This window comes from Symphalangus syndactylus, chromosome 2 (genome assembly GCF_028878055.3).
Source record: "Symphalangus syndactylus isolate Jambi chromosome 2, NHGRI_mSymSyn1-v2.1_pri, whole genome shotgun sequence".
Taxonomy (NCBI): domain Eukaryota; kingdom Metazoa; phylum Chordata; class Mammalia; order Primates; family Hylobatidae; genus Symphalangus; species Symphalangus syndactylus.
In genome coordinates, this window is record NC_072424.2 from 78,743,607 (window position 1) to 78,762,184 (window position 18,578).

The following is an 18,578-nucleotide window of genomic DNA, read 5'->3' on the forward strand; positions in this document are numbered from 1 at the left end:
TAATGAGTCTAACATCAAAGTAAAAGTTTAAAGACTTCAATTATTGACAGGTCAAGCCAACCTTCCCTCCAAAATAAAAAATCAATAAACATATAGAGAACCTGAAGAGTACAATAACTAAGTCTCATTTAATGAACAAATACAGAAACCTGATTTTAAAAAATGCATACTCTTCTGAAGTACACTTGAACAGTTTCAAAAATCGTCTATGTATACTCGGCCATAAAGCAAGTCTCAACAAATTACAAAGAATAAGTGTCATATAAGTCAGAAGTTAGTAAACTTTTATGCAAAAACAGAGTAGTAAAAAATTTAGGTTTAGGCCGGGTGTGGTGGCTCATGCCTAATCCCCCCACTTTGGGAGGCCGAGGCGGGCAGATCAGCTGAGGTCAGGAGTTTGAGACCAACCTGGCCAACATGGCAAAACCCCATCTCTATAAAAATACAACAATTAGTCAGGCATGGTGGCAGGCACCTGTAATCCCAGCTACTCAGGAGGCTGATGCATGAGAATCGCTTGAACCCGGGAGGCAGAGGTAGCAGTGAGCCAAGATGGCGCCATTGCACTCCAGACAGGGTGACAGAGTGAGTGTCGGTCTCAAAAAGAAAAATTAGGTTTGGCAAGTGCAGTCTCTGCCATATATTTGTTCCTTTTTTAAAACATGACACTTTAGGAGTGTAAAACCCATTCTGGGGCTCAGGGTGACCAAATCTGTTAACTGATCCCTGATAGAGGTCACATTCTTTGAGCAAAATAGTTAAGATTACAAATCAAAACCAAAAAAATGAGGTATTAAAAACAAACATGATTGCACTGCAAATCAGTAAAGAATGGTATAATGACAGCTGGGGAAAAAACAGTTGGACTTTACATTGGAGAATTTTAAACAGAGAAGTCAAATGATCCAACTTACAAATAAACTTCTAAGTTAGCTGACTTCAGATTTCAACTACCTGTTGGGAGTGAATTCAGGAGAGCCTGGAAATAAGATGATTCAGGGAATCACATTTGGATTTTTCTAACACTAGATAACATACTTCCTGGAGCATTTAGAAGAAAAAAATGAAAGCAAGAGTCAGTGGACAGTACAGAGCAGAGATTCTCAAACTTTATTATATATTGAAACTACCTGGAGGGCTTCTTGAAAAACAAACTGGCTGAGCCCTACCTACCACCTTACTCTCTTCACCCCAATATTCCAATTCAGCAGATCGGATGGCACTGAGATGAGGTTTGAGAATTTACAATTCCAACAACTTTGTAGATGATGCAGCAGGTCAAGGATCATAGTTGAGAACCACTGTCTTAGAAATGATGTCTTTTATTTTTTTCTTTTGAGACAGAGTCTCACTTTGTCGCCAAGGGTGGAGTGCAGTGGCGTGATCTCGGCTCACTGCAACCTCCACCTCCCAGATTCAAGCAATTCTCCTGCCTCAGCCTCCCAAGTAGCTGGGATTACAGGTACGCAGCACTACGCCCGGCTAATTTTGGTATTTTTAGCAGAAATGGGGCTTCCCCATGTTAGTCAGGCTGGCTTCAAACTCCTTACCTCATGATCTGCCCACCTTGGCCTCCTAAAATGCTGGGATTACAGGTGTGAGCCACCGGGCCTAGCCAATGCCTTTTATTCTTAAATCACCACTTAATTTTGTCTCAAGCCAATAATGGCCAAGGAAGAAATTCATCTATTAAGAAATCCATGGACTGGGGGCCAGGCACAGTGGTTCACACCTGTAATCTCAGCACTTTGGGAAGCCAAGCCAGGTGGATCGCTTGAGGCCAGGAGTTTGAGACCAGCCTGGGCAACATAGTGAGACCCCCCAACTCTACAAAAAAATTTTTAAAAGCCAGGCAAGTGGCATGCGCCTGTAGTCCCAGCTAGTCAGGAGGCTGAGGTGGGAGAATTGCTTGAGCCCGGAAGGTAAAGGCTGCAGTAAGCCATGATCGTGCCATTGCAGTCAGCCTGGGTGACAGAAATCCATGGCCTGAATTCAGTGCATAGCCTGGCTCCTACCAGCCTGTCTCAACTGGGGTCTGTAAGAGAATACAACTCTCTTACTGAAAGTGACTTGACTTTTTCTCAATTCTCCCAAGAATTGTACACAGTATCTATGTATACTGTACATGTCATCCATAGAGACGAAGTAAGGTATACAATGGATGCCAAAGCATTGGGGTTTTTATTTTCTACCCACACTGAGACATTGCAAAAATGTATTCAAGACGACTAAATTTAGTCAAGTCTTTAAAGAAAGGCCCTGATAGTAAACTAAACATACTCTGCCTCAGAACCTACCTTTTACCACACAAGTTAGTGCTTTCAAAATGTAGCATCAGAACAAGAAACATGATGTGTTAATACTGTGCCTCAGGCATGGTCTTAACAAATTAATAGGGTACTTGGGACCACTACTTTCACCATTTTTATATACATCACAGTAATGTCCTGAATCCTCTGTGCCTTTCTTTTTTAAAAAGTAGAAAGCAAGACTTCATTTTTATTCTAACTCACAAACCTAGCAAATTCTAACAAGATAATACACTCAACCTCTAAGAAGAGATCTAATATTAGGATTCGGTAATGAGGTCACATTGTTACAAACTACAGTAACTGAAAACTTTAAAGCTCCCTGAGACCTGAGTAGAAAAAAAAAAAAGGGGGGGGGGTGGGGGATCATGGCAGACACGAAGCAGGACTAGACTGCAGCTCCCACTCTAACACAGCAGCGTGTGGAGTCTTGCATCGTAAACTCTCGCTCCAGAATGACGGCAGGAATAAATCAGGAAAGCTAAGAGAACCCACAGATCTTCTGAAGGAAGCAGATTGCTCCTGCAGGACCCAGGATACACCCCAAATACTGTGCTGGTATCCATGACTGAGAGACCCACAGACGGTTCACATCACAGGACTCTGTGTAGACAACCCCCAGTACCAGCCCAAAGCCTGGTAGACCTGCTGAGCGGCTAGATCCGTAAGAGAGATAACAATCACTACAGCTTAGCTCTCAGGAAGCCACATCCCTAGGAAAAGGGGAGAATATTACATCAAGGGAACACCTTGTGGGACAAAATAATCTGAACAATAGCCTTGAGTCCTAGACCTTCCCTCTGGCAGACTGTACCCAAATGAGAAGAACCAGAAAACTAACACTGGTAATATGACAAAACATGGTTCTTTAACACCCCCCAAGAAATCACACTAGCTCACCAACAATGGATCCAAACCAAGAAGAAATCCATGATTTACCTGAAAAAGAATTCAGAAGGCCAGTTATTAAGCTAATCAAGGAGGCAACAGAGAAAGGCAAGGCCCAATTTACGGAAATTAAAAAAAAAAAAAAAAAAAAAAAAGAAACAAGAAATGAAGGGAGAAATCTTCAGTGACACAGACAACATAAATAAGAAACGAAACTTCAGGAAAACAATGGAAACATTTATAGAAATGCAAAATCCTCTGGAAAGTCTCAGCAACAGAATTGAACAAGCAGATCTTCAGAGCTCGAAGACAAGGTTTTCTAATTAACCCAATCCAACGAAGGCAAATAAAAAAGAATAAGAAAATATGAACAAAGCCCTCAAGAGGTCTGGGATTACGTTACATTACCAAACCTAAGAATAATCAGTGTTCCTGAGGAAGAACAGAAATCTGAAAGTTTGGAAAACATATTTGGGGGAATAATCTAAGAAAACTTCGCCAGCCTTGCTAGAGACCTAGACATCCAAATACAAGACGCTCAAAGAATACCTGGGAAATTCATCACAAAAAGATCATCGCCTAGGCACACTGTCATCAGGTTATCTAAAGTTAAGATGAAGGAAGGAATCTTATGAGCTGTGAGGCAAAAGCACCAGGTAACTTATAAAGGAAAACCTATCACATTAACAGCAGATTTCTCAGCAGAAACTCTACAAGCTAGAAGGGATTGGAGCCCTATCTTCAGCCTCCTTAAACAAAACAATTATCAAGCCAAGAATTTAGTATCCAGCAAAACTAAGCTTCCTAAACGAAGGAATGGTACAGTCTTTTTTAGGCAAACAAATGCTCAGAACTCGCCACTACCAAGCCAGCACTACAAAAACTGCTAAAAAGAGCTCCAAATCTTGAAACAAATCCTGGAAACACATCAAATAAAGCTCCCTGAGATCTTATCAAAATAATCAGCATGAATTATGCTTGTCAAGGGAAAGAAGCAAAGCACATTACCAGATTTGCTATTTTTATTTGATGTGTTTTCTTCCTCAGGTTGAATGACCAACGCAAAAAATCTAACAGCTCATTAGCTCACTGTTACCTATAAATCATTTATACACAAATATTTGAGTTTCTCCTATCTACTAGAATCTGGGCTAGGCACTGGATGTTTATTATAAAGTTTACAGTTCCTCAAAACTCATTGTATTTTATACCAGGAAAAAGATTCCCTTTAAGTTGTATTTGAAATGTATAAAGGTCAAATTGAGAAAACAAATTTTAAATCTTATATTATTCATTTACTAAGCAAATATTTATAGATCACCCACCATATATTAGATATTTTATGAAGCCCTAGAGATTAAAAAAAGAAAAACATTTTGATATGATTGCACTTGCCCTCAATGATGAGTTTACAGTATGGTTGGAAAGAAAGAAAAATAGTTGCAATAATTATGCAGCTATAACTGTAGGAAGACAGGGAAGGAGCATCTAAAGGGGTAGGAGGGCACTAGATATAAAGGAAGGAAGCTGAGCTTGAGCTGAGACTTAAAGGACCTAGACAAGGTTATTACAAAGGGTAAACTATGAGGGGGAAAGCCAAAATAACAGACTTAATTACTTTTAAAACACCTACAGAATGTGCATTTGGAAACTGATGATATAAGACCTAAAAATGTAAGCAGAGACCAAACAACATGTCTCAAATTAAGCACTTTTCATTCTGATAATCAGAATCACTGAAAAAAATACCAACATGTTATAGAAAAATTACTCAGATTTACATGTGGTGCACTGTCAAGGTGGGGTCAAACAGGACACAGGCAAACCAGTTGGAAAGTTATTTCAATAAACCAATTGAAAGATAAAGAGGATAGAATTAAGCCAGGGAAATGCATAAAAGGATGGATTCAGGAGATCAGTATACTTGGAAGACAGAATCTATGTGGAATAGGATTTAAAGAAGGAGAAAGGAGTAGGACACTCAAATTTCTGGCTAAGGAAATGTTGAAGAGTGGAGGAGTCTATATGTATAGAGGGCATCAGGAAGAGGAATGATAATTCTGTTTTGGAAAACTTTAATTATGGGCTATCAAGTGGGGCATATGGTTTTGGATTTCCTATCAGAGGTCTGGGCTGGAAATCCAGAATTTCATGTTATCACTTCATCATAGTTAAGACCATGGATGAACATAATATTCATTTAAGTCAAATATACATAAGCCCATGGACCCTCTTCCTAAGAAAAAAGACATACATACATATAAACAACATTTTGTACTCCATTTCAAAAGCTGCATGAATGCCCATTCATGCACTCCACCCCTAAAGTCCTCTTGGAAGTAGACAGTAGAGAGTTAAGAACAGAGTTCTAAGAAAGTGATCTACAAATTAGTTGTCATATGGAAAGAGTGATATGACAAGAGAAAAGAGTTTCAAATGACATGATACAGTCCACTGTACTCAGCCACTCTGAGGTCCTAGATGACTAGCACACCTAGTTTCCAAAAATGGTAGAAGGTAAATCTCAGTGAGTTGAAGGATAAACGCAAAGGGAGAAAATGGGGGAAAAAAAAAACAACCCTACAAATGGGTACATGCTATTCTTTCAAGAAACTGAGAAAGAAAAGGAGAAAAAGCAGGAAATACTGAAATAATGTGGTTTAAGAGTTTCTGAAAATACAGGATAGAGTTGATCATGATTTTATCATAATCAGGGGAGAGCAAAGAGAGAAGGAAAAGTTGAGCAATCAGGAGAAAGACTATGATGGAGTAGGGTCTCTGAGAATGCAGGCAAGAATGACAACCAAAGCATAGGTGTAGAGAGACTTGGAGAGATGAAGGAGTATGGAAGGAAGGATGAGTGGAAGTGCATATGGTTATAACATGGTTAAGCAGAGGGTGAATGAGGAGAGAAAAACATGGTAAAAGGGAGTTCCACCAAAATGACTCCGATTTTATTTGAGATATGCTGAGACCGTTCAACAGGTGATGAGGTGGGATTTTTTCTAATACAGAAGCAAAAGTCTGAACTTACCACCCACAATAATAGAAGAAATATTTTTCAGGTAGCAATGAATGCTCAGCTCATACTGCAAACAATTTAAGGTGGCAATAATCTGGCATAGGAACAAAGGCTGGTGTGAACCAGGGTTAAGGTTTTGTAATACAGGGGCAGTGGGACAATGAAACCTAAATGATGAGGGTTATTAAGTGCTTAACTTTAGGCCTAGATGAAAGGAAAAGATGTTCAACTAGGAGGTCTTAAAGATGAATCATAACATTCATAGTTAAAATTTCTGGTAAGATCACAGTGAATAAGGATTAAGAAAAACTGGCCTACATATCAATTTTTACCACACTAATTTTTACTCCACATTTAATATGGCCCACTAAATGACAAATATATAAAAGAAAAATTCTGTTAATAATAAATATTTAATGCCCCAGAACAAATATAATTTCTAAAGGATTGAAACTCTAAAAGCCTATTTCTGTTCATCAGAAGTACTGGCTGTGGCTATCTGAACAAATCTTTAAATTATTAAACATACGTACAGGTAAAAAGAAAGTCTTGAAAGTTTAACTGCCCTTTTTTACATTCCAAATAAGGAGAAAACTAAACTAATAGTAGCATATTTCCTTTTGCGAGATGATATTAACCAATAATCAGTGAGCTAGAATTCCAGTACACACTATTCTGAAGTACTACATATAAAAATTGTAATGTTTATTCTTCTTAAACCAAACCTGTGTTTCTAAACTCTAAAGATGGTCTGACTGCTTGATAGCAACTTTAGGAAAAGACAGTTACTGTATTTTTTCATTATAGACAAATGAAAAAATCTAAACAGCCAAACAAACTATATTTCCTAATAAGTTTAAAGTCAGCAATTAGTTACTGGCAATTATGGATACTAGGGAATTATTAAAGGGACAAAAATAGTCAAAGTGATATAGTGCAGATTAAGGGATAAAAACACTGACATGAAGGAGTAGGTTGTAAATGGAGTAACATTAGAATTTAAGATTTCAATACTTAAAATAGAATCTTGTACCCACAAACCATACCTTGAAAAATGAACAGTGAATAAAGATTAAATAAACAGTGAATAAGAATATTTATATTTTATTGTGCCTTTTTTAAAAATTGAGTTGTGATATTGTTAACATTAGCAAGATCAGAACTCAGAAAATAGCCATCATCGACACATATTTATAATCCTCCATTATGCGACTTCAAAAGGGGGTGATTTTTTCATGGTAAATCCTAAAGATAATTTTAACCTTTTATTTCTTACTTGTATTAAAACTTATTACCATCAATTGGTTCATACAGCGAAGTCTAGGCACATTTAACTTTCTTGAATCTACCAAACACTGTAGGCCAAAAAAAGGAAGGCAGAGACAGACAAAAACAATAATTACTAGAGATTCTGCTTACCATTTCAGGTATTGAATACCTGCTCCAGAGTGAATGGGGGATGGCCAACAAGAATCTTGCTCTTTTAGTCTGTTTCAATCACCACATGCATCTCAAAATGTGAGCATCTTGCTGCATTGCATGACTCTAGTTTTTAACACTTTCTCTCTTTTTTAAAAAAACATACAAGGTGGTGACCAAACACAGACCAACTTTTTCACTGGGAGTTCATCTAAAGAAACTGTGATACATTCCAAGTCAGGATGAAAACCAGGGCTGTGTAGGACATGCTGAGAGACAGCATGTTATGCCAACTTGATGTCCTCTTAAGGGATTCTCAAAGGTAATCTTAGCTATTCACAGTTTCTACCTAACAAGTTCACTTTAGATGCTAACTCATTCTTAAGCAAGAAGCAATTGCTCTTGAACAGTTCCCAATCAAGTCAGGACACACATCTGAAGCATGCAGAATATGGAAAGCATGACAAAAATAATAAAATACATAAACACTTTTCACACAATACAAAATATATAATGGTTAAAGACAATAAAATTTCTATGGGGCTCTTATTCTCTAACTTATTCTCTAACTTGGTTTCCCATTCAAAGGTGGGGGAAAAAAAATCCTGGACAGGGTCATAACTATAAAGCAGATTAGCCTTTATATTCAAAATATACCCCCCAAAGTTGTGTTAATTTTACTTTTAGCACAGGATAAGGAAGGCTTTTCCTTTAAATGTCCTTGGGAAAACAAATAAAAAAAGTATTTTAGCACCAGATAAGGACAAGCATAGTCAAAAAGAAAATTCCAGAACATCCCACAAAGATGAAACGAGCACACCCATTACTCTCAAGAAAATGTGGAACAGACCCAGCACATATTAGGCAGTATATATTATAACTCTTCCCACAAAAGTCCAGTGGAAAAGGGCCTAGCACAGATTATGTCTGAAAGACAAAATTCTCATTCCACCCTAATCCATGGAGCTCTGGAAGGCAGACTCAAGGAATTTACGCCTGCCCTCTTGTGAGTGGAAAAAAAACCGTTTTTCCTCTGCTCTCACACCACAACCATCAACACAGAAGATGTCTGTGACAAAACGTGCATGAGTTTCTCCCCACGCACCAAGCAAGCAATCACTTCTGCAGCAGACATCATGTGGGGTTCTCCCATTCATTTCTGACACTATCTAGAGATACTGTCATATCCCACAGATTGAAGGCCCAGTCCCACAAGACTGCCCACCACCTCTGATGCCAATTACAAGCTCCAGGCTTTTTTATCTGTACTTCTGACTGACCAGCTATAAATTGGGGATTACATGACCCCCTCCTTGGGCTCGGTTAATTTGCTAGAGTGGTTCACAGAACTCAGGGAAACACGTTTACCAATTTATTATAAAGGATATTACAAAGGATACAGATGAATAGATACATAGGATAGGGTAATTTATAAGGGAAGGGAATTTCCATGCAGAACTTCCAAGTACTTCCCGGGCATACCACCTCAAGGAATCTCCACATGTTCAGCTTTCAGAAGCTCTCTGAACCCTGTCATTTTGAGTTTTTATGGAGGCTTCAGTACATAGGCATAATTGATTAAACCCGTTGGCCATTGGTGATCAACTTAATCTTCAGCCCCTCTCTCACCTCCCCAAGCAGTTAGGGGGTGGGGATGAAAGTCCCAACCTTCTAATAATTCCTTGATCTTTCTGGTAACCAGCCCCCATCCTGAGGCTACTAGGAGCAGCCAGCTAACAAAGACAAAATTCTTAGTCAATTCATTAGCATACAAAAAGGCAAAATGGGGCCTGTAATCCCAGCACTTTGGGAGGCCAATGCAGGGGCACTGCTTGAGCCTAGGAGTTCCAGAGATACACAGGAGATCAATCAGACCAATGTGAAGACTGGAAAGAAACTGATTTCTACCTCAAAAGAAAAAGCTTGGCCGGGCGCGGTGGCTCACGCCTGTAATCCCAGCACTTTCGGAAGCAGAAGTGGGTGGATCACGAGGTCAGGAGATCGAGACCATCCTAGCTAGCACGGTGAAACCCCGTCTCTACTAAAAATACAAAAAATTAGCCGGGCGCGGTGGCGGGCACCTGTAGTCCCAGCTACTTGGGAGGCTGCGGCAGGAGAATGGCATGAACCCAGGAGGTGGAGCTTGCAGTGAGCGGAGATGGCGCCACTGAACTCCAGCCTGGGCGACAGAGCGAGACTCCATCTCAAAAAAAAAAAAAAAAAACCAAAGAAAAAGCTTTTTATTTAATTATTTTTTTTGAGGTAGAAACTCAGGTAGAACTGTGAACTTTATATTTTAACCAGCTTTGCAAAAGAAAAACTTACTCTTCTGAAATGGCAAACCACTGGTACATATAATACTATCTTTTTGATCAAAGGCAGTATCAAATCATGCTGTTAAAGCAAGATCACCTGCTCCTCTTTCAATGCCAATTACATATATACATTGACAGTAACTTTTTATTTTAAAAGCTTTGGTTTGGTCAACTACAGATCCATGGCATGAGAAAGAACCCTAGTCAAGATTCTCTCTTAAAAGGAGGCTGCTGGATTATAGAAAGTTCATGAGCACAGAGATTGTCCCTCTCTTGTTCTCCTAGGCCTAGCCCAGCGTTTGACACATAGGAAGACTTGAATGAATGAATGACAAAAAACTGTTAAGCAGGGATCAAGAAAGCTGAACCATGAAAAATTAATTTACTCATATAAATAAGATTTAGCCTAAGCTTAACAGCATCTTTAAGGATCATTTTTCTCATGTAAGACTATTATAGCCATCATTAAAAAAAAGAGACAACATAAACTGGAACACAACCCATAGTAAAACCAAAAGCTGAATTCTCAACTTTTGAGAACTTTGAGAATCAGAAAAAGGATTTCAATCTATGAAACATAAAATCTGCTGATGGAGAAAATGGCTATCAATCTAACCTAACTTAGGGAAAGAAAGACATCGTAACCATGAGTTTGAATGCACAAGTGACAACACATGAAACTTTTACCAGCCCCTAGAATTATGCTTCTTTTAAACCAAAGAATAGCAAATACCATTAGCACACTGCATTCCATGAATAAGTTAATTTATGATAAGAAACCTATTTGAAATAACTGCCCAGTACTCATAAAACTTCCCTAGCACCCACATACACATGTATTTATTTCAAAATGAAATTCTAGGCTCCTTGATTGCGAAATTCACCCACAATCCACCACGGTCAGCTACCTATTTACTTTCCAGTGTGTTGGGGGAAAAATACGAGGAAGATTTCTTTCCCCAAATCTACGTGAAGAAAACGAAGTTATCAAGGCTTTGTAACAGAAAAAAAAGAAAGAAAACAAATTACCCATGCATGGGACAGAAAAACCACCTGATCTGGTCACGTTGTGGCTTAAAACTTGGACAATATGTGGCTTAGGTTAAGTTTTCTATCCCCAACCCCACCTACAAACTCTAAGAATGGGCGGTATTGTTGCGAGATCGCGGACTCCACCTCAAGCTACCGAAAAGGATGACAGGTCGGGACTTGCCCCGGAGGCAGGAAGAGAATCTCTGGCGGGTCGCGTAGCCCGCCCCGCCGTCCCCGCCTCCAGCTAGCTCCCCTGGCCGCGGCGACCGTTCTCGTCCTCCCACCTCCACCTCCTCACCTCTCGGCCCGGCTCACGCGTTTCCCATCACTCTGTCAGCTCCTGCCACCGCGCCTCCTTCCCTTTCGGTTTTACTTTAACTTCCCACGCCGGGTGAGGAGCTGAGCGCAGGGCCAAAGATGCGAGCGGGTAGATGTACCGCCGCGCCCCGTCCGCCCTCCACGCCGCGCTTGCCGGGGTCGCCCCCAGTCACAGGGAACCGCGTGCGAGGACCATCAGCCAGACAGACAGACGCACAGACACGGCGAGGAGGGACAGAGTGGAGCTGGCGCCGGCCTACACGTCACCGCCCCGCTGCAGCGCCAACGTCGGCACGTCGACTCGTCGACTCCTGGCCCTGCGCCCCGCCTGCGTGCGCGCGCCGCCCCGCCACCCGCCTCCAGCCTCTCGTCCGCTGGGCTCGGAGGAGCAGAGGCGGAAGGTCCGAGCGGCGGCGAGGATGCGCCCCTGGGCGGGAGCATGCGCCCCCGGGCGGGAGCGGGCGCGCGCCTGCGCGCGTGCCGGGACGCTCTGCTTTACCCTGGCTGCCCGCACCGGGCCAGGCCTGCCATGTCGACCTCTCTACCTGTGAGTTTTTCCCCTGCATTTACTTCAGTCGGCCGCGTCTTCTCCCCGCCCTTCTCCGTAAGGTAAATATGTGGAGGAAATAATTCCTATTAAAGGTAAAGGAAAGGAGAGCAATTTGAATGAAGAAACAGGTAGTTGCTGTCGTTGTCTTCAGCCAAAGCCCTCTGGCTGCTGGAGAGTATACATGGTTCTCTGGTGTCAAGGCCTGTTTTCCATAAGCTTTCTGGATTCTCAGCTTAGTTCCCTCAAAGTGATCTCTGCAAGTCGGCCCTTCGGTCAGAAGACCTCCTCCAAAAACAGAAAGCCCGAAGATTCCCTAACTCGATTGAAAAGATAGGAAGATACGAAGAAAAACTAACCTAAAGACCTGTGTGGTTTATCTGCAAAGAGTTCTAGACTAAAAACCAACAATGCAAAGATAGTATGAGTTAATGTGTTTGTTGGGGCTGTCTTCTGCCATTCCTGCTTCCTCATAAGGTAATGTGCCCCGATGCCTGGTAGAACTGTTTTGTAGAGGCAGCCAATAGTGATCCGGTTATTCTCTTTACTGGTCAGACACCTCTGAAGTGCTGTGTTCAGCATTTGAAGAAGACCTCAATCAAGTTGGCATTATATCAGGGAAGAGCTAAATGATGAAGAGAACTCAAAAACAGGGCAAGTGAAGAAGTATTAATTAAACCTTCCAGGACTCACCTAGAAGAGAGAAAACTACTGGACTCTCTCCAAATATGAAGTGACTTATCATGTGAAGTTGATTTGTTTCATGTGATGCAAACTTCAGGGAACAGATTTAAGATCCTGAAAAGAAGATGCCCTTGTAGCACAACCCAAAGAATTGCCTACCTTAGCATGTGTGAATACCTCAACCACAGAATTTTGCTTCAAGGAGATTCTGAAGCTCACTTAATAGGGACTTAGTACAGGGGAGCCACACATCAACAGAAGAATTAGTTGATGGTTTTGTTAAAGGTATTTCTAATCTTGAGATTACATGTGTCTTTGGTCCTGGACTTCATAGAGTTTACAAGTTAGTTCATAAGACAAGACAAATGCATCACAAAAATAAATAATGCAAGGAGGCCATGTGATAATGAGAGGTGCTGATAAGTGCTAGGAATTCACATGACAGATTATTCCCATCACAGTTCCAGAGGCTTAAGGGAGAAGAGAGGAACTGAAAATAGACTATCTAGGACTGCCCTATCCATTAGGGTAGCCACCAGCTAAATATGTCTCTTGACATTTGAAATGTGGCTTGTCCAAACTGAGACATGCAATGAGTTAAAAATGTACACCAGATTTCAAAGACTTAGAAAACAAATGTAAAATGTTGTAATTCTTATGTCGATTACATGTTGAAATAATATATAATGGATCAAATAAAATATGTTAAAATTAATTTCAACTGTTTATTTTTACTTTTTATGTGACTTCTAGAAAATTTTTAATTACATAGGTGGCTTGCATCATATTTCTATTAAATAGTCCTGGCCTGGAAGGAAATTCAGTTAGCCTTCTGTATCCATGGCTTCTGTATATGTGTCAACCAACTTTGGAACAAAAACAATTGAAAAAAAAAAAAAAATGGTTATGTCTGCACTGAACATGCACAGACTCTTTTTCTTGTCATTATTTCCTAAACAATATGGATGTAACAACTGTTTACATAGCACTTCCCGTTGTATTAGGTATTATAAGTAACCTAGAGATGGTTTAAAGTATATGGGACAATGTGCATAGGTTATATGCAAATACTATACCATTTTGTATAAGGACTTGAGCACCCTGGGGTTTTGGTATGTGGGAGTGTCCTGGAACAAATCCCCTGTGGACACTGAGGGATGGTCTTACTTCATTGAACTCTAAGAACTATCTTTGTCCTCTTTATAGTCCCCGGGGTTTCCTCAATTTTTTTTTCAAGAGATGGGGTCTTGCTGTATTACGCAAGCTGAAGTGCACTGGCTGTTCACAAGCATGAGCATTGTGCACAACAGCCCTGAACTCCTGGGCTCAATGATTCTTCTGCTTCACCCTCGCAAGTAGCTAGGACTACAGGTACCTGCCATCAAGCCCAGCTTCCCCAAATGTTAGTGGAAAGACAACCTAATGAAAATGCGCCCTGATGACAGGGAAAGACTGTCCAGAAAGTATGCCATGAGCAAAGCCAAGAAACAAGACTATAACTGCATTCTAGATAATGAGTAACCTATTTATCTGTAATGGAACATTGTTAATAGAAGATAGTGACAAAATTAAAATGTAAACAAACTAGTCTATAAGGAGACTCAATTTTAAATTTAAAGAATTGAGTATAATAGGCAGTCAGTGTTTGGCAGTCACAAAATGGGACTGGGAGATTATTTTGGCAATATTGGGTAGGATGGGTTGAAATTAGCGCATGGCTGGGAAACCAATTAAAACTTATTGCAGTGGGCTAGGCGCAGTGGCTCACACCTGTAATCCCAGTGCTTTGGGAAGCTGAGGCAGGAGGATCACTTAAAGCCAGAAGTTCAAAAGCAGCCTGGGCAACATAGGAAGACCCCCATCTCTACAAAAAATAGAAAAAAGTAGTCAGACTTGATGGCACATACCTGTAGTCCTAGTTACTAAGGAGACTGAATTTGGAGGCTCTCTTGAGGCCAGGAGTTTGAGGCTACAGTGAGCTATGATCATGCCATTCAGCTCCAGTCTGGGCAACAGAGCAAGACCCTATCTCTAATTGAAAAACAAAACAAAACTCCACATTGCATTTAAAAATATATCATATGGCTGGGTGTGGTGGCTCACAGCTGTAATCCCAGTACTTTGGGAGGCTGAAGCAGGTGAATTGCTTGAGCCCAGGAGTTTGAGACCAGCCTGCGCAACATTTATCCAAAAAAGGCTCAATATTGGATTGATTTAAATAAATTGTAATACATCTCTAAATATAGAGGCATTAAAAAAGTATAATGTGAATCTATATTGCTTGATATGGTAATATGTCCAAGATGTACAGTTGTATGAAAGAGCTTGCAACACAATCTATACATAATATGAACACATTTAGGTAAAATTATATATGTTTGTGTGTGTCTTATGTATGTGTGTAACATGATCATTCTGCAAAGAGTGCCTCAAATTATCTCTAAATTGTCTTAAAAACAGAAAATTTCAAGGTGGAAGTGTTTCCAACCTATTTCTTACAGCTCAACAAAATCATTCATGCTTTTGACTTTTTTCATTTCTATGTTTCATTATCCTTAGTATGTTAGCCTTTCATTCTCAGACTTGTCACTTCATGGATTGTGAGGATGGGCTGCCAAGTTTCAGAACCATTTCCAGCCCATCAGTCTCTGGATACCTCTTTCAGTATGTGTGTCCACTAGGTCTGCCTAGCTCACCAGTGTGCCATAGCCTCAGCTTCTAGACCTTTCTTGTTTTATCTATTGTCAGTCAGTTCTTCCCTGCCCTTTTTCACCCCTGCCTCATCCTGCAACACTGAGTCTTAAAATTCCGTCTTTACTGCACTCCAGTGCAGTTCCTGCTCTGAAGTTGATGCTTAACCTTTGGGGAATGCTGATTAATAAAAGACTGAATTCTAAAATGTTATTCCACTCTTTTTTTTTTTTTTTTTTGAGACGGAGTCTTGCTCTGTCACCCAGGCTGGAGTGCAGTGGCGCGATCTCGGCTCACTGCAAGCTCCGCCTCCCGGGTTCACGCCATTCTCCTGCCTCAGCCTCTCCGAGTAGCTGGGACTACAGGTGCCCGCCACCACGCCCGGCTAATTTTTTTTTGTATTTTTGGTAGAGACGGGGTTTCACCGTGGTCTCGATCTCCTGACCTCGTGATCCGCCCGCCTCGGCCTCCCAAAGTGCTGGGATTACAAGCGTGAGCCACCGCGCCCGGCCTATTCCACTCTTTTAAATAAATGATATTAGAAAAGAAAAAAGTTAGATTACTACCATGGCAGACACTGTTGTTTGCCTCCTCAACCACCATTTCTTTCCTCTTTCTTAACTAATAAGATGATTTTTTAAAAGTACCAAACAACTCAAAAAATGTGAGCTTCTCCCAGAGTAATTTCATTTCCCTTTGAATAAGAATGTTGTAGAGGTGGTCATGTGGGCCAAGGGACAATCAGCTTCGGAGAATCCTGCAATATGTTTTACCCAGGTTTCAAAATACATGCTTACAATATATAAAGGGTTTTTCTTGAATTACTGTTCAAGATGGTGAACTTCGCATATCATTTGCCTACTATCCTTTTCTACACACTATAGAAATAAAAATGAAGAAACAGAAAAAATGAAGAATAAGTAAAGGAATAAAGATGATGTGTGCCTGTATGCATGCACTTATATGAGTAGAAAAAAGTAGATGATGTCAAGAAAAGCAAATGAAATTTCAAAAATGTCTTGGGATACAAAGCAAATAGTAGTGATTTGACCAAAACCATAGCCTAAAAAATAGTGGAGAAGCTACACAGGATAGGGCAGAATTGAGAATAAGGGCTGAAAATGGGGATAAAATATGGCACAATTGAATCTATCACCACACATATTCCTCTTTCTCATCCATATAGACTGAGAGCAAGCAAAAGATACTAATATCTGCCACCAGACAAAAAGACCAAAACTGACCCCCCAAATCTTCTCCAAATTAATTGAATAACGAGTACAGAAAAGTGAAAACTTTTAGATTGATGACACAAAGGAAAAACATTCTCATTCTAGCATTCAGGGCCAGCATCCTGAGAGTAAGCTAATTGCCTACTCATCTAAAGTGAAACTTCATATTTGGCATTCCTGGCCCTGTCCTACCTAACCCAGCCATGTATTCACAATTCCTACATAGGAGAAAGAGAGAACTGGCAGATCTCTTACCTACAAAAAGAAAACTGCATCAACTACCAATTTTATATGTGTATATATATATATATATATATATGAACAAACTGAAGAATTAACAGGCAAATAAGGAAAATCAGCATCATGAGAGAAAAATACAAAGAAAAACATAGAAAAACTAACTCTAAAGAAGGCAAGGAAGCATAAATAAAAGATTTTAAAGAAGCACCCCAATTAATATGGAATTCAGAACATATTATGTCTACAAGATATGAATAAGATACTTTGAAAAATGAGCAATGATAGAGCAAAAAGAGCTACCAGACATTAAAAATTTGTTAACTTAAAAACTCAAGAGAAGTACTGGAGACTAAATCAAAGAAATCTTGTAAGAATATAGTATACATAGCAGAGAGAAAATAAGAAAGAAAACATAAGAATGTCATGGACAGCCAATCCAATAGGCTCAACCAGTATATGAGAAAGATTTTTTAAGAAAAAGGGGAGGGGGAGTGAGAAAATTAGAAGTTTTTTTTTTAGAGCAGAGAAGAAAATAACTTTTCAGATTTGAGTAGACTCAGGGTATTGAAAAATAGATTTTAAAAGACTCATGCCTGGAGACATTATCATGTAATGCCACAAATAAAAATTATGAAGAAGAAGAAATCTCCAAAGTTCCTAAACATATAAGACATATTATCAACAAAGGAATAGGGACTGGTGCTATCAACATCACTGCATACCTGAAGACAATGACAGAATATTTTCAAAATTATAATTGTAGATGTTTTTCAGTCTACAAGTCTATACTCATTCAAATTATCAATTAACTATGAGAGTAAAATAAAGATATTTTCAGACTCACAAGGATCTAGAATATTTTTCTCCTGGGTGATCTTTTGGAAAGTCACTAGGCCATACAATCCAACAAAATAAGGACAAAAAGTTATGCTGATGCTAGAGAAAGGCAAGGACAAATCTCTGCAAGATGGCTGTGCAGCAAGTCTAGAGAGCAAGCAGTATACATTGGAGAAGAGCATGGAGGATTCAAGAAGTGAGGTCACAAAAGAGAGAAAAAAAAAGAAGGAATTCAGTAGACTAGATGGTAAGATAGGAAATTTGAAAAACAAAAAAATGAAACTGTGGTATATATATACGATGGAATACTACTCAGCCATATAAAGGAATGAATTAATGACATTCACAGCAACCTGGATGAGATTGAAGACTATTATTCTAAGTGAAGTAACTCAGGAATGGAAAACCAAACATCATATATTCTCAACTCATAAGTGGGAGGTAAGCTATTAGGATGTAAAGGCATAAGAATGACACAGTGGACTTTGGGGACTCAGGGGGAAAGGGTGGGAAGGGGGTGAGGAATAAAAGACTACTAATTGCCTGCGGTGTATACTGCTCAGGTGATGGGTGCACCAAAATCTCACAAATCACCAGTAAAGAACTTACCCATGTAACCAAACACTACCTGTGTCCCAATAACCTATGAAAAGAAAAAATTTCAAATAATAATAATCAAAATTTAAAAAAAGGAAAACAAAAAATATAGTAGATATATTAGAAGATATAGTAAAAATATAGTAGATATATTAGAAGATATAGTAAACCAAATAGTGCCAGAATAAAAGGGAGGAAAGAGTAGTTCCTCAAAAGAAATTTTTAAAAAATATTACCATGGAAAGGGTAAAAAACAGTACATTAGAAGATATAGTAAACAGTACATTAGAAGATATAGTAAACCAAATAGTGCCAGAATAAAAGGGAGGAAAGAGTAGTTCCTCAAAAGAAATTTTTAAAAAATATTACCATGGAAAGGGTAAAAAACAGTACATATCCAGGAAAATTAGTACTGAAAGGAAGAAAGAGAGCCAATGAAGGAGAAAA

General features: G+C 39.6%; 2 protein-coding genes across 8 annotated transcripts in view; one reads left to right on the forward strand and one right to left on the reverse strand.

Annotated features, from left to right (window-relative positions):
- ASCC3 (activating signal cointegrator 1 complex subunit 3) overlaps positions 1 to 13,235 on the reverse strand; it is a 388,871-nt gene extending 375,636 nt beyond the window's left edge. For all 7 annotated transcript variants that reach the window (XM_063619908.1, XM_063619900.1, XM_055259780.2 and 4 more), the window contains exon 1: positions 11,284 to 13,235. The gene's annotated coding sequence lies outside the window, so the exon portion shown is untranslated. The remainder of the gene's footprint in view (positions 1 to 11,283) is intronic.
- The window catches only part of LOC134733784 (uncharacterized), a 140,508-nt gene continuing 133,025 nt past the window's right edge, over positions 11,096 to 18,578 (forward strand). The window contains exons 1-2 of the mRNA XM_063624470.1: positions 11,096 to 11,195; positions 11,390 to 11,912. Coding sequence (XP_063480540.1) covers positions 11,096 to 11,195; positions 11,390 to 11,912 — 623 coding nt within the window. The remainder of the gene's footprint in view (positions 11,196 to 11,389; positions 11,913 to 18,578) is intronic.